Below are 24,549 nucleotides of genomic sequence, written 5' to 3'. Positions count from 1 at the left end.
GAGCATCAAGCTTAGCTCCTTTACTTTAAACGCATCACACAGAATTTCCAGGCCCCGGTGTGCCATGAGCGGAGGTTGTCCCACTTGCGGCAGAGATGGAGCAGGCCCTGGTGAGAGGGGGTGTGTGTATGAGAGAGCGTGTGTGAAGGGATTGTGTATGTGTGAGAGGGACAGAGGGAGCCTATATGAGGGGCAGTACTGAGGAGGGGGTCAAACTCTGGGAGTGGAGATAGAGGGGGAGGGGAGAGATAGTGGCAGGTGGAGGAGTTTGGGGCCTGAGAGGGCACAGTGAAAAGAGACTTGCCAGAGGAGTAGGGAGAGAGAGTGGAAGAGACACTCTTACAGTGAACTTCTAAGGAAATTCTCCTCAAAATATTTAAAACTCTGCATGTTTAATAACTTTTTTCTGTATTACATTTTAAATTAATTACAAAGACTGTCATGTGTATTGTTCAGAATTTTGAGAATTTTAAGTTTTTGTGCACAGAATTCCTCCAGAAGTAAATATCGTATAGCACTAGAGCATATCTTGTAACACAGCACTTTTTTTTTGGTTTTGTGCAAATAAATATATATGGGGTTTTTTCTGACCACTCAAGTTTTATTTTCCCCAAAATTTTAAGGCCCATACAGGAACAGAAGTGTAAGATATAGCTCCAAACATATCCATCTCTTAGAGATGGCAAAAAGAGGCAGAGAGCTTTCCAAAAGAAACGCCACTGCTTCCTTTGCCTTTTGTTCCGCCATCTCTTGAGAGTTGGGTATGTTTGGAACTTGGACATTGGATTGTTCCTGTGTGTTTCATGTGTGAGCCTTAACAAAATTTTGGAAAAGACTGAGTGCTCAGATAGGTATATTTGCACAGAACATAAGTACTGTGTGATACCAGAGATGTTTATAGTGGTAGATGATTATGTTGCAGTGCGTTTGAAGTAAAGGAGCTAAGGTTGATGCTCTATTAGCACAGTGTATGTACCACCTTATATTTTCTATATTGGTGGTGTTCCTCATCCCTTTGAGTACATTGCTTTGGATGAGGACTGTTATGCCCTCTTTTCTTGGAAAGTACAAGGAGGCACAAACCATGAAAAAAGCTTTTTCAAAGTTTAGACTTCTTTTTTTAAATGGGGAAAACTAAAAAAAAAAAAAAAAAAAAAAAAAGTTCATCCTTACCTGGAAGTAATTACCACCTGTTTTTTCAATCAGTTACAAACTCCAACTCTGAGTAAAGCAGTTCCTTGCAGGTAAAGGACTTGCCAGATTGAGTGCAGTCGCTTCGTGCTCCTGATCCACTCATATTTAGTCGCACTTTCTGTATCCTGTCATTTGTGACATCAGTTTGACCCGTTCAGAGTGGGTGACTCTCGCTAGCATGGTACTCTGCAACGTATTTCAGAAAAATTCCTTAAAGAACTTCACAGTGAGTCCACCGAGCATGACCGCATGTAATATCATGTGTGCCTTTGAAAGCACTGCACCGGACATAAAAAGTACTTCATTCAAGAAAGCATGGGACAAGCACAGGAGATCTCTGAGAGGAGTGGTAGGGGTTGTGGAGATGAGTAATTGGTACGGATTGGCACTGGCAGACTGAATAGGCCCTAAGTCTTTTTTTTTTTTTTTTTTTCCTTCCTGGTGTCGCGTTTCAATGTTTATACAGCCTTCTAATAGAGGAATAAAGTGACCTTGTGACAAAGGTAGAGTAGGACAGGTAGGAGACCACTGGTTTTACGTATTTATTCCATCTAAAATTTCATTTTTGTATTTTTCAGGAATTGTCTAAAATTACAATGCCTATAGTTTTTAATGAGCCTCTGAGCTTCCTACAGCGAATAACTGAATATATGGAGCACATTTACCTCATTAATAAAGTCTGTGCTCTCACAGATCCTGTAGCAAGAATGCAGGTACGTTACCTTTTTCCAGTGCATATGGGGGGGGGGGAGGGTACGGTGGCTTTTCCTGCCACCAATAGTTGATGCTTGAGCGTGTCTAGTACCGAAATGAGTTATTGATGAAGCCAGTTCCAAACCAATAAGCAGAATTTAATCTTAGCCAAAGAAAGTCTTCTGTTCTGAAAACAGTCTATATGGGCCAGATTTTCTAATCTACGCCTGATTTTATAACACGCGCCCATGTTATAAAATCGGGGTTGGCGCGCACAAGGGGGTGCACACTTGTGCACCTTGCGCGTGCCGAGCCCTAGGGGAGCCCTGATGGCTTTCCCCGTTCCCTCCGAGGCCGCTCCCAAAATCGGATCGGCCTCGGATGGAACTTTCCTTTCGCCCCGCCCCTTTTTTCAAGCCCCAGGACATGTGCGCGTCGCCAAGCCTATGCAAACTAGGCTTGGTGCGCGCAGGAGCGGGTTTTCGGGGTTACGCGTGTAATATACGCCCCAGTGTGTTGTGCAATGCTATGTACATTCTGAAGGCAAAACACAACACTTTTTTTTTTTTTCTGGAGCTGAGTGCCTTTTGCCTCTGAGTTGCGTTTGGTTTCCCTCATGGATACTATAGGGAGCACTTTAAGCACTGTGAGCTGATGCACGATTGAGGCTTGCCTGCAATATGAACCATGGAAGCGTCACAAAAATCTGCAGCGATAAAACTTTTTAAAAAGAAATAATCCCTCTTACTGTAGTGTTGTGCAAGGGACCATATAATGGTGCCACATACCTCTAATGGCATTTGAACGTGTCCAGCTTTCAACCAAGGAAGGATGTTAAATCTTGCTTTAAAGAGGCAGACGAAACCTTGGAAGCTCAGATTATAGCTTCTATTAGTGTAACGGAAAGTCTTGCATCAGCACATCTGTGAAACCCAAGCCTAGAATAGTCTAGGCCAGGTGTAGGCAGCTCCAGTCCTGGAATGCTACAAACAGGTCTAGTTTTCAGGACATCCACAATGAATTTGCATGAGAGAGGTTTGCATAGAATGGGGAGGCAGTGCATGCAGATCTACCTCCTGCATATTCATTGTGGATATCCTGAAAACCTGGCCTAGTGATGGCACTCCAGAACCAGAGCAGCTCTTTCAAAACGCTTAGCAGTTCTTACCAGCATTATTGTGCCATCGAGGGATTTAGGTTTAGCTTAATGTTAAGCATTTTAAATGATAGTGATTCTTGTCATAATAGATACATGGCTGCCTGATGGGCCCCTTCTGCAGAAAATTCAGATTTGTTTCTTTATGTTGTAGGTTAAGTTGCTGTTTGTCAAATTAGAATATTAAAATTGTTTGAAAACCGTTTTATTGCACAGTCTGTGTGTAAATCTGCCTCATGGACTTTGTGCTATTGTGTTCTAGGTTTCTACGCCCTTCCTTGGTACAGCTAAAAGTATGCGCATGTGTTTAGCAGTGTTCAGAGGGGGCGTTCCCAAAAGAACCTGCATAGATCGCATTTTCAAAGTTACAGAAAAAGGTGTACGTGTCCACGGGTTCTTTTTGTACCTTGGCGAGTTTCACTGTGAAAGCACGCTCATACTTCTGGCTTTGAAATTTGGGGCAAACTTTGGCTAAGAAATCTCCCAAAACACGCAGTGTAAAACTGCCTCCCCTAACTTGTAAATCTAACACAGGTGATCGCTTACCCCTGTGGCTTGATTCCAGTGGTAACGCTGAGGCTGGGGCCATGCCTTGTCGACATCTGATGTCTCATTATTCTCATGTCTGTTTAATAAGCTGCCTCTGGTTTTCTTGGTCTGTAACCAGTGGTGTTGTGATGTGTTTTGCTTACAGACTGTAGCTGCATTTGCAGTTTCTGCGGTAGCTTCACAGTGGGAGAGAACAGGCAAACCTTTCAACCCTCTGCTGGGAGAAACATATGAATTGACAAGGTGAGCCTGGTTTCTACTTTTTGAAATTTGAATTCTTGCTTTGACATGTAGAAGTAGAAAATGCCATTGCTGTTTTGGAAAGAGGAAGAGGTGGTGGGAGCACATTGCTCTGTTACCTATTTGCTTTTCTTTCCTCCTCTGTCCCTAGGGAAGATTTAGGATTTAGATTTATATCTGAACAGGTGAGCCATCACCCACCAATTAGTGCTTTTTACTCAGAAGGGCTCAGTAAGGACTTTGTATTTCATGGCTCCATCTATCCCAAGCTGAAGTTTTGGGGGAAGAGCGTGGAAGCAGAGCCTCGAGGGACGATCACATTAGAGCTTCTCAAGTAAGTACAGACTAGATTAGATCATATCATTTTTTTAATTATTATTTTGGATGTGTAGCCTTGAACTATTTTTTTATAAATGTAAAAAAAATAAAAATATATACAATGCAGAAAGCTGCTGATGTAAAAATGTTAAAAGAAATAGGCATAGGTGAGTAAAACACACATGCAACAGTGAGAGGGTTTTGCCCCAAGGTGGTAAAACAGTTCTGAATCAGTTTAGGTCTGATTTGGGCATGAATTGTATACTTTTAAAAAGATTCTGGGGATACCACTTAACTCAAGATCTAATTAAGTGTGGCTGCTCTAGTTTTAAGGTCAAATCTACTGATAGCCTATTATGCACATTAAAAGTAATAGCGATTTGTTTCTGGCTCTTGAAAGTGAAATACTAAGAATAGGATTTGTGTAATCCAAAGTAGATGCCATTGAGCAGTCAGCTGATGACATTAGGCAGTGACTGCACTGTTTGACAATGGAATGCAGAAGCTGCTGTCAATATACAAGTATGTGGGTTTTTTAATCATTTTTATGAAGATATTTTCTCATATACATCAGCTGAAGAATATAACAAAACATAACAGTGTAGTGTTTAAACAAACCCTACGTATTACAACACAGAAATCAGTTTCGTGGCATCCATGGCTCCATTACATAGGCAAGCACCCATCCCTTTCCCTCCCTCCCACCCTTTTTGATAGCCCCTTATGTTACTCTGTATAAACTCAAGTTAAAACATGTTTAAAGCTCTTTTTGTTGTCCAAAGCAAGGGGGTAAATAGAAGTTTACTGACAACAAAGACAGTTTAGTTTTTGAGTCGCCCTAGAAGATGGACGCTTCCGTTCCTATAATAATGTAAGTCTATGTGGGAGCCACTCCTTTACAGGCGCTTAAGATTCGTACAGGGGACAATGAGTGTGGGGCCTACAGCTTGATGTATGGCCAGGCTGGATATCCCTGTCAAATACTCCCATCACTAATGAGAAGGAGAGGAAGGATTGGGGCAATAAGGCTTGATGTGATCTCAATAGGAAGGAGAAAGGGCAGCCAGAGAAAGTGGGTCAACTCCCTCTTAGAATACAATGATGCTGAGATGGCTTCCATGGTATACAGTTTGACCATTTTCCTTTCCCATATTGAGTGAGAAGGGGGGTCTGGACCAATCCAACAGGTTAGATAGTTTGTTTTTCGACAGAGCCAGCCTTGCTGTGAAACAGTTTAGTGCTTTTAGTCGAGGGTTGGGGAAGAGATGTGATTCGCCCAAATAACCAGAAATGTAAATCCAGTGGAAGAGAAACCTGAGCTATATTGGAGGACTTCTGGCGGAAGGAGTCCCCGAAACACTGGACCTTTGAGGAAGCCCAAAAACTGTCGAAGTAATCATTTGTAGTCTCTTTACATTTTTCACAAATTAGAGAAGGGCAACATTTAAACTTAAAGGCCGATGCTTGTGAAATGTGTAATTGCCAAATCTGTATTGCAGTTCACATAAAACGGAAGCCGATCCAAGACCTTATAATTTTCAAAAGTAGTGTGCTCGTGGAGGAGTCAACAGATGTGTTTGATAAGTGGCCCCTGAGGCAGCTCCTAGAAGAGCGAAACTCGGCCAGAGTTGGGCAAGATTTAATAAAAGTTCTTTTTATTCCTATCCTTCTCTTCATTTTTATCGCTGCTTGCAGTTCACATAATACTGTGTTTTTGGGATTTGGGAGAAATATGTTTGTCGGTCAGGCAATGTAAGAGATTTCGGGCCACTTAGACCAGTGAGTAATCACTGCCGTAAAAGGTGAGGGGGAAGGTACCTCCAACAAGCGCTTTGCAAAGGAGGCACAAGAGGGCTTTTGATTTTTAATGAAATAAAAACGTTACTAATTTATCATAATAACCTAGGTTGGGGTTCTCTGTTTGAGAATTGATATAATGGCAAATTTGTAAATATGCAAAAAAAGAAAAAAATCAGTATGGGGGAGGTAGGATGACTTTTTTGTAGATTCAGAAAACTAATTAGAGTATTCGAAGAGGGCAAAAACAATTGATAGATATACTGAAGACCTTGCCTGTGCCAGTGGTGGAAGACTCCTAGTGCAGTATCAGGGGGAAAATCAGGGTTTGCGCTAATTTCTGTGAGGGACGTAGTGATACCTTTGAGTCCCATTTTCATACAAAAGGCAGACCATGCCTTGCGACAGGCAGAAAGTGTTAACGACTCCGAAAAAGGAGGTACAGTTTTTGCTGGGCATTGGAGTAAGGTGGAGAGAGCAAACCCACCTAGCCAAGTTCTTAGAAAATTGTGGGGGGGAAACAGAGGCAAGTAGCCAATCATTGATACGGAGCATGCAAGCCAAATTGTAATGACTTGAGGTCTGGACATTTGAGTCCCCCATTGGCCCCCAGGGATTGAAGAATTGGTTAAAGGGAGTCTTGCTTTTTTCCCTTGCCACAGGAAGCAGGAGAATTCTTTTTCGACTTCTCAAATGTCTTTCTTTAAGAGCCATATGGGAGCCATTTGTAACAGGTAGAGCCATTTAGGGAGTTCAATCATTTTTAGAAGATGAATTCTGCGAAATAGAGATAGCGGGAGGTTTATCCATTTTTGAATATTCTTTCGAAGGGATCATAAAAGTGGGTGGACATTAACCTTGTAGAATTGAGGTAAATGTGTCGGGATATGAATTCCAAGGTATTTCATGTCTGAAACTACCCATCTCAATGGGAAAGAGCCCTGCCAGGACTGTTGGAGTTGGCCTGTGATGCCAAGAGCTTCTGATTTGTCCTGGTTTATTTTTTAAACCAGTGAACTTGCCAAATTGGTTTTAGAGCGTGAGGATTTTAGGAAGGGAAAGGGATGGGGATGTTAAGAAAATGAGCACATCATCCACAAAGGCGGCCACCTTAAAAGAGCTGCAACCTAGTTCGAGCCCTGTAATAGAAGTATCCTCCATGATTTTCCGAAGAAGCCGGTCGATTGAGAGAAGAGATATATAGTAAAGGAGAGAGGTGGCAGCCCTGTCACACCCCACGACCTATGGGGAAGGGATCAGGTTTACCCCCATTGGCTAAAATGTAAGAGGTTAGGCTGTTGTAAAATAGGGCTACATTATTTAGAAAATCGCCTGAGAACCAAAATTGAACAAGGACTGAATAAATAAAGCCAGGAAACTCGGTCAAACACTTTTTCTCAATCAAAATTCACGGCCATTGCTGGGAGCCCTGTTTTTACACAATATTGCATGGCCGCAATAAGTTTGATAATGTGGGAGCCAGCTGATCTACCCTTGAGGAATCCTACTTGGTGGGGAGAAATGATGGATGGCAGAATATAAGGTTCAGCCTATTTGCTAGTACCTTAGGAAATATTTTAAGATCATAGTTGAGTAGAGAGATTGGCCTATATGATGCTGGAAGAGTTGGATCTTTTTCAGGTTTTGGCAAAACTGTAATATGGGCATCATGAAAATCTTTTGAAAATTTCCCTGTTTGAAGAGCTTCATAATACAAGGCTTGTAGAGGAATTGAAATATGCTCTTTTAATATTTTGTAGTAATCAAAGGGGAAGCCATCTGGTCAGGTTGCTCTACCTGCTTTGCTTTTAGAAATAACACTTAGTATTTCATGAGTTTAAATAGGACTGCTTAGAAAATCTAATTGTGGCTTGGAGATACAGGGGAGCGTCATGTTATGAAAAAAGACCACCACCTCCTCTTTGCTGCCGGGCTGGTCATCACTGTAAAGCTTAGTGTAGAAATCTTTGAAAGAATTGCAAATGTCGACTGGTAGTCATCCAGTTACCCTGAGGAGTTTTCAGTTTCTCTATGAAAGATTTCCCTTTGGCGATCCAGACTGCATTTGCAAGCAGCTTGCCTGCTTTATTTCTGTTTCTAAAGAACTTGTATTCTTGAGTTCTTAGGGCATATTGGGCTCTCTGATGCAGGTTAGTATTTAGAGAGGTGAGCATGGAAAGACTCTTCTGTTAAGGATTGGATCCTTTTGAATTTAGCAGCCTGCATTTGAGATTCTAATTCGAGAATAGCTTTATTTAACTTGGCATGCCTAATTTTGACACAGGCAATACTTCTCCTCTGAGCATAGCTTTGCTGGTGTGCCAAAAGAGAGAGGGGTTGTGGGCGTGATCTTTATTATGGAAAGAATAGGTTTCCCATTTCTCAACTAAGAATTTCTGCAGGGTTTTGTCATCACAAAGAGAGGCAGGGAATCTCCATAGTCTTAATGATTTAGTCGCATTTGAGAAAGAGGTCAGTCCAGATGAGAGTGGTCTGAAATGACTGTGGGACTTATTTCAGCTCTGGTGATTGGGGGGCAAAAGCAATGAGATCCAAGGATGTAATCAATCCTTGATAAAGAGGTGTGTACACGAGAAGTGTGAGTAGCCTTTGGCTGCCGGGTGCAGAGTTTGCCAATAATCAAGAACTTGAAGAGTCTGAGGGTTGTGGAGATTTTTGGGGAGGGAGTCTATCTAGGAGAGGATCAGCTATGCAGTTAGGCGCCAGCTACAAAGAGCCAGCCTTGCTGGTTAAGTAGCAAAGTTTGACCCAATTTTTTCAAAAAATGTGTGCTGGTAGTTCTTAGGTCCATAGAGTTTGCAAATGGTTATTTCTCAACCGTTAATGGAACCCGTAAGAATTATAAAACGTCCTACCGGGTCTTTAATCTCTCGGGTTATGGAGAAGGAAATGGATTTATGAATAAGAATGGCTATACCCAGTTTTTTGCCTTGGGTGTTGGAAAAGAAACAGGAGCCGACCCAATCCCTTTGTAACTTTTTGTTCTATTTCTGAAAGATGGGTTTCCTGTAGGCAAGCTATTTTGACTGTGGCTTTTTAGAAACTGTAGTATTTTGACTCTCTTAATTGGGGACCTAGGCCGTTAACATTAAGGGATGCCAATCTAAAAGAGTCATATGGTAAACAACACCTAGGGAGTATACTATCACTATTTTCTCTAGAAAATCATACTATACCTCCACATAGAGAAATCTAAACTTTTTCCATTAATGTGCAATAATATTTATTCATGGATCTGTAACCAATTACACAGTTAAAATCAACAAAAAACAATCACTCCCATTCATACCTTTAAAAACCAACACACTACTGACACATTGAAATTTATACAATATTTCAAAAGTGCAAAAATGCATCAAAAAAATATATTTGTATATATAATAGAAACACTTTTCTTCATCCGGTTTCCAATCTTTATAACTAAGTACGCATACGGTGTACTCCCAATAATTTTCTTCTAAGCGTCCTTCACAATTCGATTAGCATAAAGGGTTGCTTGTTTTCTTCACCATCCGCATCTCCAGTCCAACAACGGATCCTTGTTTCGCCCCCCTACAAAGAGGGCTTCCTCAGGGACAAACTATAAATTCACGGGATATGACCTATAATAAATCACCAAAATAATGCCCACATGATAACAATTTTATAATCATGTGGGCATGCCCCTACGGTAAAGATCTACCCCAGCTGATTGAACTGACTGCTTTGGTTTCACTGAGGCAGAAAAGAGATGCTATTACCTGCAGCAGAGGGATCCGGGGGTAAGCGCTGCTTGCTCCTACAGTAAAGATCTACCCCAGCTGATTCCTTGATTGAGGGGAGTGGCCTGAGCCTGGAAACGGACTATAAATTCAAGCCATAAGCGGCGTGCAGCAGAGCCGGCGTGCTGCTAAAGCCGCGCGCGTTTAAGGGGCGCGCGGCTAAGCACGTAGGGCTTAGCCGGGCTTCGCCGGGATTTGCCGTGTTTGCCTGGAAATTGTTCGATTAAAGATTTACCTCAGGTAGGATTGTTAAATGTTTTGTGTCTCCTTTCAAAAAGCCTCCAACAAGTGATTCTCTTTTTATTATATGCATTGTTCCATTCTGCTCAGTATAAGTCCTGGTTAAGTTATTTTCCTTTCAGTATTTTGATATAAATATGCCACACACCAAACGGAAGGCCAAGTTAAGGCCTCCAGTTGGAGTGACTATGGCAGATTCCGGACAGAGAACTGTAACAGAATGGATAGACTTTAATTGAATTTTTATTGCATTTTTAATATACAGTAACAAGAAATGGGGGGAAAAAAGAACAAAAGGAATAAGCACATCTTATAGTTACCCAAAGTCCACCATAGACCTGAAAGGGAAAAAAAAAGAACTGGCTTGGTGGTATATGTTTTTTAAACAAATTGAAATAGAGGCAATCATTCTTCTAATTGAATGCAATCGCTCGCCACTTACCTGTAGGATAGCTGTGGATTCTAAGCCTTCTCACCACAATAGATACAAGCAGAGAGGTTAAGCATAGAAATACTTAATGTTGTAATGATTGTCCCATCCGTAGCGCAGTGTCTGTGCAGTGCACTGCCATGCAGTTTCCAAATTCAGCTTCTTCCTCTGCTGGGCTGGGGATACAGCTTTCATAGACCCTGGGTGGGGAGGGGGAGTCCCAGCTGTCATACAGTGGCATCACGTGCTGTTCAGACTCTGGCTCTGTCTAGAGTTAGAGCCATGGTCTGTGGTCCAAGGTCGAGGGCAAGGCTTATGGCACCATTGCCTGATAGAGTTGAAAATCCAAAGGGGCAGGAGGAAACAGACAGGCCAAAAAGATATCCCAGAATTCCTCACTTTTGAGCAAGCTGTCATGGCAGCAGGATAGGGAATGGCCTATGGAACGGGTGAAGCTATTTTGACATGTGCAATATATGCCATGACTTGTAGGGGTTAGGAAGCCCTGTATAGTATAGGATATGTTTCTGGGCTAGCACTATGGTGGGACAAGTAGGTCATGCAGGTGTCCTGTCACATGTCTCTGCTGCATTTACTGCAGCTGCAATCTGCTTAAACCCTCTCGATAGCTTTAAGAGGGTCATTTTCAGAGCCCGCATAACTGTAAAGTGTCTACAAAGGGTTTTCAAAGCAAATTTGCACACTTTTTTGGTTTGAAAATCCTGAGGTAATTGGCAGTATAATGCACAAATCTCCTCGCACAGTCACCTTCTCCAAGCAGGGCGTAATTCATGCGTGGTAACTTAGATACTTCTTAAATTAAAAAAAAAAAATTGTACGCATACCTAAACACCACCCTAGCACATCTTCCTTTTGTGTAAAAAGCATCAAACCGATGTATTTTTAAGCACTCTGGCCCTTGGTCGATTTTCAAAAGGCAGTTGTATGTTTGCTCATTCAAGTCAAGCAAGATTGCTCTGATGGCATGCAATCTAATGACCTGAAGATTAAAACTGCTGTCATTTACAAGGACTTTGCTTTGGCACCTAGGTCACTGAGCAAGGGCAAACTAAGGCTTATGTCACAAGACACAGTGGGGCATGCATTCAGAGTCCTCATTGTGTGTTGGATGGAGATTGTGTTGCAGACTTTGGCAATGCAGCCACTTATGATCTGATTCTTGATCACAGATTCTCAGGGTAGGAAAGGGGTTTAACTTAATGAAGTCAAAGGAAGTTTGGATTTGCACTGAGAATTTTGGATAACCAATCTCAAATCAAGAGTTTGGGAGTTTTTCTAGGTTCTGAAATATCCATGAAACAACAAATTTGTCATATCACTAGAACTGCTTTTTATAAGCTTAAGTTAGTTTGACCATTAAAAATGTTGCTACCCCCAATGTACTTTCGGATGATTGTTTAGAGTCTAGGCCTTACTCACCTTGACTATTATGCTTCTCTGTACATTGGTCTTCCTGATAGGTTGATACACGCCTTACAGGTAGTACAGAATGCCTCTGCCGACGTTATTTCTAGGATAGCAAGGAGAGGACATATAACCCCATTTTGAAAGATTTACATTGGCTCCCTGTCAAATTGAGGGTAGGTTTAGGTTGATTACTATAGTTTTCAAACTTTTGAGAACACCACCTCCTTGTGTACTGAGAAATCACCTTGAGTGCTTTATTCCCGGCTGTTCTTTGAGGTCACAGGATACCCAGCTCTTAGCTGCCTCTCCAATTAAAAAATGTAGATAGCCCGCCCTCTAGTATGGGGCCTTCTCATCAGTGGCAGTACACTCAGAACAGCAACAGGATTTTAAAATCTTCAGGAAAGCTTTAAAGGCTCCGAAAGGTTTCGTGAAGCATTTGGATGAGCCGGCAATTTAAGTCTTAATGTATTCGTACATTTGTAAGATGTTAACTGTTAAGAACATAAGAAAATGCCATACTGGGTCAGACCAAGGGTCCATCAAGCCCAGCATCCTGTTTCCAACAGTGGCCAATCCAGGCCATAAGAACCTGGCAAGTACCCAAAAACTAAGTCTATTCCATGTAACCATTGCTAATGGCAGTGGCTATTCTCTAAGTGAACTTAATAGCAGGTAATGGACTTCTCCTCCAAGAACTTATCCAATCCTTTTTAAACACAGCTATACTAACTGCACGAACCACATTCTCTGGCAACAAATTCCAGAGTTTAATTGTGCGTTGAGTAAAAAAGAACTTTCTCCGATTAGTTTTAAATGTGCCCCATGCTAACTTCATGGAGTGTCCCCTAGTCCTTCTACTATCCGAAAGAGTAAATAACCGATTCACATCTACCCGTTCTAGACCTCTCATGATTTTAAACACCTCTATCATATCCCCCCTCAGTCGTCTCTTCTCCAAGCTGAAAAGTCCTAACCTCTTTAGTCTTTCCTCATAGGGGAGTTGTTCCATTCCCCTTATCATTTTGGTAGCCCTTCTCTGTACCTTCTCCATCGCAATTATATCTTTTTTGAGATGCGGCGACCAGAATTGTACACAGTATTCAAGGTGCGGTCTCACCATGGAGTGATACAGAGGCATTATGACATTTTCCGTTTTATTCATCATTCCTTTTCTAATAATTCCCAACATTCTGTTTGCTTTTTTGACTGCCGCAGCACACTGAACCGACGATTTCAATGTGTTATCCACTATGACACCTAGATCTCTTTCTTGGGTTGTAGCACCTAATATGGAACCCAACATCGTGTAATTATAGCATGGGTTATTTTTCCCTATATGTTTGTATTTTGAGATCTTCTCAATATTTTGATTGTTTAGTTGTAATCCACACCGAACAGTTGTCTGGAGGTTGTAGAATATAAGATTACCACTAAATTTATTTACAAACTGAGCAGAACGCAAATCGAGTGACTGCCCTGGTCTGCGCAGTCTGGGCGTGAAGTTTTGGCAAGGAAGTGACTCTTTTTTTTTTTTTGTATTTTAACACTTGACTATTTACTGAATATTCATATGTGGAAGAGCAAGTGTCACCATTACTTTTTTTTAAATTTAATTATTATTAGGCTTTTCAGTTATTACAAGGTTAAGATACAGAAAGTATAATACTTGAAATCAAAATTCCAGGAAGATTATAATACAATCTTAATTTATCTTTACCATTCATAATGCAAAGTAAATAGACATACATACCACAAACAAGAGCAGATCTACAGGAAATAGTAATACCATTATACATGACTGCCTATTCTCCATCTTATTATAATTCCCAGTTCCTATAAGAGACTTTAGGAGTGAGTCCAGGTAACCCCTTAACTGTTCCGGTTGATTGAAAATAAATCTAGAATTTTGGTAAATGATTAAAAAGCGACATGGGTATCTTATTATGAATCTAGCCCCTCTTCCTAAAACTTCTGATCTCATAGTAGTAATTTTTTTCTGACGTAGTTGTGTCAAGCGGGCTATGTCTGGAAATATTCTAATACTTTGCCCATAAAACTTTATATATAACTTCAAGACAGAATCTCTTTCTGTAAGGAAAACAAATTGGACCATCAAAGTGGCTCTAGAAGAAATATTCATTTCGAAAGATTTCTCAAGTATATCAGTTAAATTTAAATCAGAATTTAATTCAGGTTCTTCCTCTACACCTTGTTCTATTTCTTCTCTTTGCTTTTGAGGGAGATAATATATTCTAGATATGGCTGGAATAGAAGATTCTGTATATTTCAAAACATTTTTAAATAACTTCGAAATAGATCATTTGGCAATACTAAATTTATCTTAGGGAAATTGAGCAATCTAAGGTTCTGATTTCTAACCTGATTTTCAATTCTATCTATACACATTTTTTCTGATCTTATCAGGTTAGATTGAACCCCCTCATTATGTTCTAGCTTCTCTTCTACTATCTTAACAGTAGATTCCAATTTCTCCACCTTTTGCCCCACTACAGAATTTTGTTGTAGAACATCCTGTATTTTACTGGACAAAGTATTAATTGACCGTTGCATCTGGATAATCATTTTCCCAATTTCTTCCAGTGAGAAAGTCTTGATGTTATCACCTGTATTGTATCCTCTCCTTCCCTTATAGTGGCCTCTACATCTTGTGCAGAATTACTCTTTCCCTAATTCCCTGGAACCCTTTACCATAGGGTTCACCAGAGAAGCAGACAATAAGTCTGCACGCCTTTGGGGATCAGAAGGAGGCAATATTAAGGAATATTCTATAACCAAATCATTGTTTCTGCCAGACGGTGGCTCAGGTCTCTCTGGAGCTCCAGGGCTTAAAGATGTTTCTAATGGCCTGGGGGCTCAGTTCCTGCTCCAAACTGAAACCCTCAGCGGCCATCCCTGGAGCAATAGATGAGGATCTTCTGAAACTGTCCTCTATTCGCGGTTGATACATTGCTGTAATTGGTGTTGAAGCTAGGTCCTTAACCTGGGCCTTCCTCTTAGTATGTGGCATTGTAAGGCAGTTACCACAGAAGAGAACAGTTCATCAGACGGCAATCAGTATCACATTTTAGATGTATGTCTCTACGGCTGCTACCAGTTTAAAGTTTATACTTTTAAATTACCTCTGATTCTTCGCCGGGCAAAGCCGCGTGCCCCTTTGGCGTGCGCAGCTTAGGCGTCGCGCCGAAGTCGCAGTTCTTTTGAGCAAGGCGAAACTCCTCCCAGCAGTCCAGGAAAACCAATGGCATGCAAGAAATTTAACACTTGACTATTTACTGAATATTCATATGTGGAAGAGCAAGTGTCACCATTACTTTTTTACAGTTTTTTTTTTTTCTGTGGATGGAGGAAGGGGGCCCCAAAGGGACCCAACAAGTCTAAGGCCATCGCTTTTCTCATCATTTTTTATAAAGTGTGATGTGGTTTTTTTTTTTTAAATTTTTTTTTTCTTAGAAACCAGTTGTTCCTGTTCGTACCCTGATCAGTCCAGACAAGTGAGTTTATACATCCCTACCAGCAGATGGAGGCAGAGAACCAAAGACTGAGGCACTGCTACATAACCTGGTGTGCCACCTGCAGACCCTCGATATTTCTCTGTCTCCAGCAGATGGTAGAGGTGCAAACCTGCAGTCTGGAGTTTAAAAAAAAAAAAGGAAAAGAAAATGAGATTTCAGCTCCCCAAAGTCAGGCCGATACAGTAAAAACATGGAAGTGTGGGCGAATGCCCGCTTTCCCGGCGTGCGCACAGACCACTCTCCTGTGCGCGCGATTCAGTATCTTAATTTATTTAAATTAGGCTCGGCAGTAAAAAGAGGCCATAGGGACAATAGCACGTCCCTAGTGCCTCTCTTTTTGACGGACGCAGCGGCTGTCAGCGGGTTTGACAGATGCTCAATTTTGCCGGCGTCAGTTCTAGAGCCCGCTGATAGCCACGGGCTCGGAAACCAGACGCCGGCAAAATTGAGCATCTGGTTTTCGACCCGACAGCCGCAGGCCCATTTTTTAAATTTTTTAAACATTCAGGACCTCCGACTTAATATCGCCATGATATTAAGTCGGAGGGTGCACAGAAAAGCAGTTTTTATTGCTTTTCTGTGCACTTTCCCGGTGCCCGGAGAAATTAGCGCCTACCTTTGGGTAGGCGCTAATTTCTGAAAGCAAAATGTGCGGCTTGGCTGCACATTTTGCTTTCTGAATCGCGCGGGAATAACTAATGGGCCCATCAACGTGCATTTTCAAATTGCCGGTGCTATTAGGTTCGGGGGGGGGGGGGGGGGGGGGTTGGATGCACGTTTTGGACGCGCTATTACCCCTTACTGAATAAGGGGTAAAGCTAGCGCGTCCAAATGCCGGCTAACAGTGCGCTCCATCGGAGCGCACTGTACAGTATCGGCCCGAGTATTAGGTTCCTTCATGGGCCATCTCTTGGGTAGAGCAGGACAAGCAGAGGGTTAGCTCAGCCCTTGTCTTCAGGGAGGGCGATAGCCAGTGTTTCTGGTTCCCTCATCCCCCTGGGTCCCTGCCACCTCCAGTGCACAGCCTCCTTCACCAGAATCAGGGAAGTATTTAATTTTATTTCCCTTGTTGTTTGGTGTGTGTCCCCCTTTAATTTAGTTTAAGAAAAGGGAAGGAGCGGCTCTTAGGCAGTGCTCGGGCAGTTGAGTGCAGTTTTTCTGCTGGGAGGCAGTTCCAGGTGAGTGGGACCAAATTGCTGTGTTTGTCTGAAATGGGTGCTTGATCAGCACTACTGACAGTGCAAGCAGTCAGGAGTTATTTTTAGGCCCATTTTTCACCAGCATGGTGCCTCCTGCGCTGCGCGGGAAAGTTTGCTGCAGCTGTGTTTCAAGATGGGTTCACCTCTATTCGACCGCGTTTTGCCAGGATTGCGTCTCCAGTGGGCTGGACCCCCTGCGGGACCCCAGGGGGAACAGCAGGAGCACGAGGTTGGCTGGGCCAGTTCTGGAGGCCCCGGGGAGGTCTGAGAAGCCGGCGGCCATTTTGTTTGCATTTGCTGGGAGTTAGGCTGCTGTTTCAGAGCCTTGGGACTCCCCTCCCATGTTTCCCACGGAGCAAAACCCTGCAGGTGGCAGGGGAAGGGAAAAGGCGCAGGGAAATGCTGTTTCGGACCTTTCTTCTTTGGATCCAGAAGCTTTTTAAATGGATTTTGCCCTTCTGCTCCATAAGGCCTATTTGGCCAGGAAGGGAGCAGGGACCAAGAGGCCCTTTACCCAGGAAGTCTTGGGTGGCTAAAACGCCTGAGGATCAGAGCCATGCAGAGTCTGGAGAGATCCTATGGACCTTGGTTCTCAAATGGTCTGCAGTAGAAGACAGACGATACAGATGATCCGGATCAAATTCAGGGAGGTCCAGTGGATCTGGACAAGATTCCTGCTGACATGTTGAGGGATCCAGTGCAGGATCCAGGCGAAGTTCCGATTGTGGAAGGTGACGACCCTCGGGTAGTCAGTCTGTTCTGTAGGGATGAGCTGGGCTTGCTAATTCCCCAGGTGCTGGAGGAGCTGGGGATTAAGGGGTCTCAGGAAGATTCAGATTATGAGGGGGTAAAACCTGGTCCTGGAGGGATTATGAGGACCCTCTAAGGCCTTTCTATTGGTGGATCGGGAGTAGGAATCTCCTGAAGCAGGCTTGAAGGTAGCAAAGGCTATGGCTAAGTTATATCCCTTGCTGGAACAGACCTTTGAGTCATGAAAGATTCTCAAAGTGGATGCGGCAGTTTCCATGGTTACCAAGAAGACAACCATCCCAGTGGCAAGTTCGGCCGCTATGAAGGATATCCAGGATTGGAAGCTGGTAGTTCTACTTAAGAGGCTGAGGTTTCAGCTTTGAGCCTTCGTACGGAAGCTTGATGCAGAGAGCTTGCTTGTGCTGGGTGCAGAAGGCGCACAATAAGTTCGGAATGACTGCTGAGTAGAGATGTGAATTGGAACTGAAATCGGATCCGATTCTGGTTCCGATTCACATCTCTACTGCTGAGGCGGCTCAGGCTGCCTGCTTGGAAGTGGGAATGGCCTATGTGGCGGATGCCCTTTATGACCTGATCCGGACTTCTGCCGGGAGTATGGTCTCTGCGGTTGTAGTGTGGAGACTCCTATGGCCTATGAAATTGGTCGGTAGATGTGTGGTCTAAAGCCCAGCTGTCTAACCTCTCCAAGGGCAAGCTGCTCTTCAGGGAACAGCTCATGAAGCAGTTGGAGTCGAAGGGTAATAAGTTGTTAAAGGATATTAAAACCCCCAAGAAGTCTTTTCCTCCGCGAGCTCAATTTCTAGAGGCAAGGAGACTGTGCTGGCAGGAGCCCTGGGTTGGTGACACAAAACAGAATTTTGGCAGACAGCAGTCCTTTCAAGCCCAACGCAGATATCCAGGGGATGGTGGCCCCCAGGGAGGAAGCGGAAGTAAGATGGTAAATGAAGGCGGGCTGGTCTGCTCCTCTCCAACTATTGGTGGGAGGCTGGAGGTGGTAAGAGATGGCAATGCCTTAGAATTTTCTCATCTGCTCAGGGACACCTTTGTAATCTCCCGCTGTATCTCCCAGTACCAGAGAGAGGTGGTGAGTGCTACTTTGCAACAGCTACAGCTCCTGCACACCATTGTTCCAGTGCCCCCTCAGGTGAGGGGCAGGGTTGGTACTCCATATACTTGGTGCTCAAAAAAGAGACCTTTCAACCCATTCTCAATCTGCAGAAGGTCAATGCTGCCCTCCAGGTTCCGTGTTTTCGGATGGACACACTGTGCACTGTGATAATGGTAATGTGCAAAGGGGAGTTTATGGTGTCATTGGATTTGGTGGAAACCTATCTCCATATCCCCATTCAGGCTGAACACCAGAGGTTCCTGAGGTTCATGGTCCTGGGGGAGCATTTCTAATTTCAGACCCTTCCCTTTGGGTTGACGACAGCGCCGTGCACGTTCACAAAAGTGATGGTGGTTGTGGCGGCGGCACTCAGAAAGGAAGGTATCCTGGTGCACCCGTACCTGGTCAATTGGCTAGTATGGGTGAAGTCTGAAGTGGAATATTGCTCAGTGTAGTAGGTCCTGCACCTCCTGGACTCGTTGGGCTGGGTGACTAATCTGGCAGAGAGTCATTTGAAGCCGGTCCAGTCATTGGAATATCTGGGAACATGCTTTGATACCCAGATAGGGAAGGTGTTTGACTACAGAGAGGGTAGGCAAGTTGCAGAGCCAGGTCCTTTGGCTGCTGCATCTTTGTTCCCAGAGTCTGGGATTATTTACAGGTCTTGAGGCTCCATGGCTTCTATACTGGAATTGGTTCCATGTGTCCGCTGTAGAGGGCTCTTATCCTGTTGGGATCTGCTTTTGGAGGAATTTCAGCTTCCATTGCCAGAGGATGCCAGGTCCAGTCTCTCTCGTGATGGCTGTCTCTGCACAATCTGGGGAAAGAAACGGATCTGGAAGTGCCCGACTGGGTGGTGGAGACCACAGATGCCAGCCTCTCTGGTTTGAGGGTGATTTGTCAAGGGAAATCGGCCCACGGTCAGTAGTAGTCAGAGGAGGTGACCTGGTCCATTAATCGTCTAGAACCCAGGGCAATGCAGAAAGCATTACTAGTGTTTCTCCCGCTCATTCAAGACAATTCTGTACAAGTGTTCTCATATGTGGTGACAGTGACGTTCATCAATCTGAGTAGAACGAAGAGTTGTCTAGTAGCGCTGGCAACGCAAGAATTGTTTGTTTGGGTGGAGAAATGTCTGGTAAGAATAGCTGCTTCCAATGTGGTTGGAGTGGGCAATGTGCAGGTGATTTCCTCAGCAGACAGCATCTGGATCTGGGAGAGTGGGAGTTGTCAGTGGAGGCCTTTGATTCAGGCCAGACCAGCGGTGAACCTCATGGCGACTCCAGGAAATGCGAAGACAGATTGCTTTTTCAGTCGCAGAAGGGAGGTCGGATCAGAGGGCATCGATGCTCTTGTTCAACCGTGGCTGACGCATCTGTTGCTGTACGTGTTCACTGTGGCCTCTCGTAGGTCAAGTGCTGCAGCACATTGAACTTCATCCAGGCAGGGTGGCACCTGGCCATAGTTTGCGGACCTTCATCTAGCAGTAGATGGTCCCGTTCGCTTGACTCATCTGCCAGGGTTGTTGCGGTAGGGACCTGTATTTTCAGATCAGGAAGATCACTACTGTCTAATAGTTTGGTTTTTGAGAGGCGACTGCTCCGCTTGAAGGGTTATTTGGCGCCTGTGGTTATGACTTTGCTTCAGGCAAGGAAGCCTTCCATGTTGTTGGCTTATGTCTGAGTGTGGAGAGTGTTCGAAGTGTGGTGTTTGCAGAACAAGATGCAACCTTTAAAGGTGGACGTTCCGCAAATTCTGACTTTTTTTGCAAAGCGGCTTGGCTAAGGGTTTGGCCTATAATTCTCTTTGGGTTCAGGTGGCAGCTTTAGGGTCCCTTTGAGGTAGGATTCAGGAGAGACTGGTGGCATCTCATCCGGACGTGGTTCATTTCCTCAAGGGGGCAAAATATCTGCATCCTCCAGTTTGGAAGGTTTATCTAGCTTGGAATCTGAATTTGGTTCTTTGGGTCCTGTCTGGTCCTCCCTTTGAACCGGTTAGGAGGTCTTCTTTAAAGGATTTAACCCTGAAGACTGTTTTCCTAGTGGCTATCTGTTCAGCTAGAAGGATTTCTGAGCTGCAGACACTGTCGTGTAGGGACCCTTTCCTATGCTTTTCGGAGGAAGGGTGTTTTTTACGAACAGTTCCTTCCTTTTTTGCTAAGGTGGTTTCCTCCTTTCACCTTAACCAGTTGATCGAGCTACCGGCCTTTCCGACTTTGTCAGCAGATGCTCCTATGGCGAGGGAGCTTCGCTTATTGGATCTGCAGGAAATTGTTTTGTGATCTCTGAAAGGCATTTGTCACCTTAAGATATCTGGTCATCTGTTTGTCCTGTTCAGTGGAGCAAAGAAGGGAAATAAGGCTTCCAAGGGCACTATTGCAAGATGGTTAAAAGACGATAGCTTTGGTTTACATCTGTACGGGCCGGTCAGTGCCGGAGGGGTTAAGAGCGCACTCCACTAGGGTTCAGGCAACCTTGTGGGTGGAGTGTTAATTGCTTTCTTTGCAGGAGATTTGTTGAGCAGTGGCGTGGTCTTCTCTTCACGCTTTTACCAAACATTACCACTTAGACGTGTGGGCACCAGAGGGAGGTGTCTTTTGGGGAAAGTGTGTTGTGTACAGGTCTTTTGAGTTCCTGCCCAGAATAGAGGGGCATGGGTTCATCCCACTTGCCTGGACTGATTTGGGGTATGAACCAGGAAAGGAAAATCGGTTCTTACCTGCTTATTTTTGTTCCTGAAGTACCACAGATCAGTCCAGAGACCTAGCCCCATCTTTTGAAAGACTCCCTTTCTTCTGGATGTTGCTGAGCTGATATGTGATATATTCAAATTAAGGAGAAGTGTACATAGTTTGGTATGTGCCTTATGTTTAGTTATAGGGGCCTAGTTTTCAGGGGGTTCCAACTTCATTGGGGTTTGTTATGGTAGACATCTTGGCTTGGCTACAGGTCAGTACCGAGGGGCTGCAGGTGGCACTCTTGGTTATGTAGCAGTGCCGCAAAGTCTTTGGTTCTCTGCCGCCATCTGCTGGTAGGGTTGTATAAACCCACTTGTCTGGACTGATGTGTGGTACTTCAGGAACAAAAATTAGCAGGTAAGAACCAGGTTTAATTTTTGGTGGTACTTGACCAGGTATCCATGCAGCTGTGCACCCGCTTATATTAAAGTAGCAGTACTGCTTATACTCTTCAGCACTGCTCGTTCTGCCGTGCTTTCTAAGCAGTAATGGATCGAGCCTACGTAACGGCAAACCTTTCTCTTCTGGCCTCGTACATTTTTTTTTCAAATCTCTCTCCATTTATCTGACAAAGGAGGTTTCAGGAAATCCATATTCGTGGCAGTAGCCAATCTGGAGGAGACTTGGAAAACTTGAAACTTGTAGTAATTCTCGGGAATAAAATAAAAGCAGCAAGAAATGGGACATAATGTTTGTGATTTACCTGCAGGGAGTATAAAAATTGCGCTCTTTACCTTACATTTTTGTTTTGACATTAGAACACTTATTTTTGAAGTTATTATAGGCTTGAATAAGTCTCTAACATGCTGATTAAGGTCTTGAGTCTTTTTTTTCCCCCCTGCATACTATTTTAGTTTCTTAAATTTACAATAGAAATACAGTAAATCAATGAAGGCAAATTGAATTTAAAAAAACACTTTACAAAGTGTTTCCATGAGGCTATTAATCCTGGTTGCAGCTTTCAGTGCTGTTTTGACTTTAATTTGACTGTAATGATTATTCCCATGTGTTGCGACGTTTCTGGCTGAAGCCTCTTTCCAGAAGCTCAGCTTGGTCTCTACAAGTGCCGATGCAAGCCCAGTGCCAAACCTCAGTTGGCGAGCCAGATCCCTGCTGCAGTGTCTGCTTGTGCATTGGTGTTTAAGTGGTAATCCCCTGTGTCTCTGGGAGCGCACTAGGCACTTAGAAAATCAAACTGTCAGAGCGAAGATGAGGCGTGCGTTCACAGAGTCCCATGAATCAGCAGAACCGGTTCTGCCTGGCCCACAGGACACAGAACGTACGCATTTTATACCATTCTTATAGCCTAACCACAGACGCTTGCACAGCATGGTGACAAAAGTAATGAACATGACGCCTAACCCAGGGATGTAAAACACGGAAGACAGTGATCAAATGAAATGCCAGTATTTCGCCCTTAACATACAGGGGCCTCCTAGCAAGAAGGGAGCAAGATGCTCTCTGATCCTAAAATCCTGATCGTGGCACTCAGTCTGGCTTGGGCAAACTCTGGCATTTGTTTTGGAGGTCAGGATGGCAGGGCTGTGGGGAAAGCACAAACAAGAAAAGGGCCGTGTCAGCCAGTTAGGGGAGTTTGGGTTGATCGGTGGCGGCAGCGTGCACAGGGTTAACCAGTTTGCTTTGTCCGGGTATTCGGCCACATTTAACCGGTTCAGTGTGCAGGTGTATATCAGATTAAACTTTTATTTCTGTGGTTAGATCCAGGGCAGCCCCCTGTGGATGGCATTGTCTGCACAGATTTAATGAGGGTAGGTCTGAACACTGCATTAAACCTGAGCGGCGGACCCTCCCGCACCTCAGCCCCTCTCTCGTTTGGCTGAATCTTTATTTTAACCACCCAAATCTATTGCATACACTTGAAAATGAATTGATGAGGGGGAGACTTTAGAAGAGTTTTGATTTGGTCTGCCTTTCATGTGCATGCAAGGATGTGCCCATCGGTTGCCTGACGCACTTCCTGTGGCGTATAAGCCCTATCGATTCCCTGGGGAGGTGTTTCCGGAGGTAACGTTCGGGGGGACGGGGGACTTACTGCTGGCGTAGGCTGGCTGATACAAGGAAAAATGGTTAAAAATAGGAGTGTTTGTTCGGAGGGCATTGCGTCACTGGGGAATGGCAGGTTGCTGGCGTCTGACCGGGCGGCAGGCAGGGCTCTCGGCCACTCCACCACCCGTGCAGGCCCAGCTCTTTAGCATGGATGATGGCGCCCGATGCCGGGAGAGGGATCCGTAGCACTGCTGAGGCTGAACAAACTCGATTCAGTCCATCATGGGCTCTTAAGCACTTTTCCTGCTCAGTTCCCCGTTTATTTGTCTTTTTCGGTCTGCAGCTAATTATAGCCGCTCTCTCCTTCACAGGCATAACGAGGCGTACACGTGGACGAACCCCACCTGCTGTGTACATAATGTAATTATCGGCAAGCTGTGGATAGAGCAGTATGGAACAGTAGAGATTGTAAATCACAGGTAACAAATAGTGCTAATTAATTACTTCTTTGTGCAAAGCTAATTCACCTCACTTTTGTGACTGATCTGCAGAATGTGAAGGGGGGATTGGTAAATGTTATCTTCTCCCATTAAAGTGATCTGGGTTTAAGGTGGAACAATTCCATTCCTTAGAATTATAAGAATGTGCATCCCTAGGTCTCTCTGGTTTTACACTGTGATTTGATTGCCTCCACTGATCTTTACAAAAATGCGCATTTATCCTGTTTTATACTATCTGCAGGTGTACTGAATGTAAATAACCTCCTAGCATAACCCTCCTCCCCTGATCTTTACAAAAATGTGCATTTATCCTGTTTTATACCTGCAGGTGTACTGAATGTAAATAACCTCCTAGCATAACCCTCCTCCCCCCAATATACAGTTAATGTCTGCTTTGAACAGTCGGCTAGTACTGTGTTGCCTCAGTCTAGAAGATCTGATGGGCACTCCTAGCTCCCTAGTCTCTTCCTCACTTACCCCCTCCCAAAAATAGGCTTGTACTGGTATTCTGAGAAATGTGCCCTGTCAGCCAGCACCCTCACTTGCAGAGCTGGCAGAACCGGACCTGATCTGTTAACATCTGTGAGTCTGACATCTGTATTCTCTACAGAAATAGACGGTGACTGAATGGTGGGATTTAGTCTAAACTGGGTGGGTTTCCTAAACTCTGTCACACAGGCTCTTCTCGTGGAGCGCTGTGTGCACTTCCTGTGCTCTCTGGAATATTTTGCTTTCTCTCCACAGCACGGGAGATAAGTGTGTGCTAAACTTTAAACCCTGTGGCCTGTTTGGGAAGGAGCTTCACAGAGTAGAAGGATACATTCAAGACAAAAAGTAAGTCTGAGTTATTAAATACAGTGTATA

General features: G+C 43.9%; 1 protein-coding gene across 3 annotated transcripts in view; it reads left to right on the top strand.

Moving 5' to 3' along the window:
* OSBPL2 (oxysterol binding protein like 2) overlaps window positions 1-24,549 on the top strand; it is a 133,688-nt gene that overhangs the window by 77,650 nt on the left and 31,489 nt on the right. For all 3 annotated transcript variants that reach the window (XM_029611799.1, XM_029611798.1, XM_029611797.1), the window contains exons 5-9: window positions 1,773-1,907; window positions 3,738-3,835; window positions 3,984-4,166; window positions 23,557-23,664; window positions 24,430-24,519. In XM_029611799.1, the coding sequence (XP_029467659.1) occupies window positions 1,773-1,907; window positions 3,738-3,835; window positions 3,984-4,166; window positions 23,557-23,664; window positions 24,430-24,519 (614 nt within the window). The remainder of the gene's footprint in view (window positions 1-1,772; window positions 1,908-3,737; window positions 3,836-3,983; window positions 4,167-23,556; window positions 23,665-24,429; window positions 24,520-24,549) is intronic.

The sequence above is a fragment of the Rhinatrema bivittatum genome, chromosome 8 (assembly GCF_901001135.1).
Source record: "Rhinatrema bivittatum chromosome 8, aRhiBiv1.1, whole genome shotgun sequence".
Classification (NCBI taxonomy): Eukaryota; Metazoa; Chordata; class Amphibia; order Gymnophiona; family Rhinatrematidae; genus Rhinatrema; species Rhinatrema bivittatum.
Note: the sequence above shows the minus strand (reverse complement) of the source record. Positions and strands in the feature narration are given on the sequence as shown.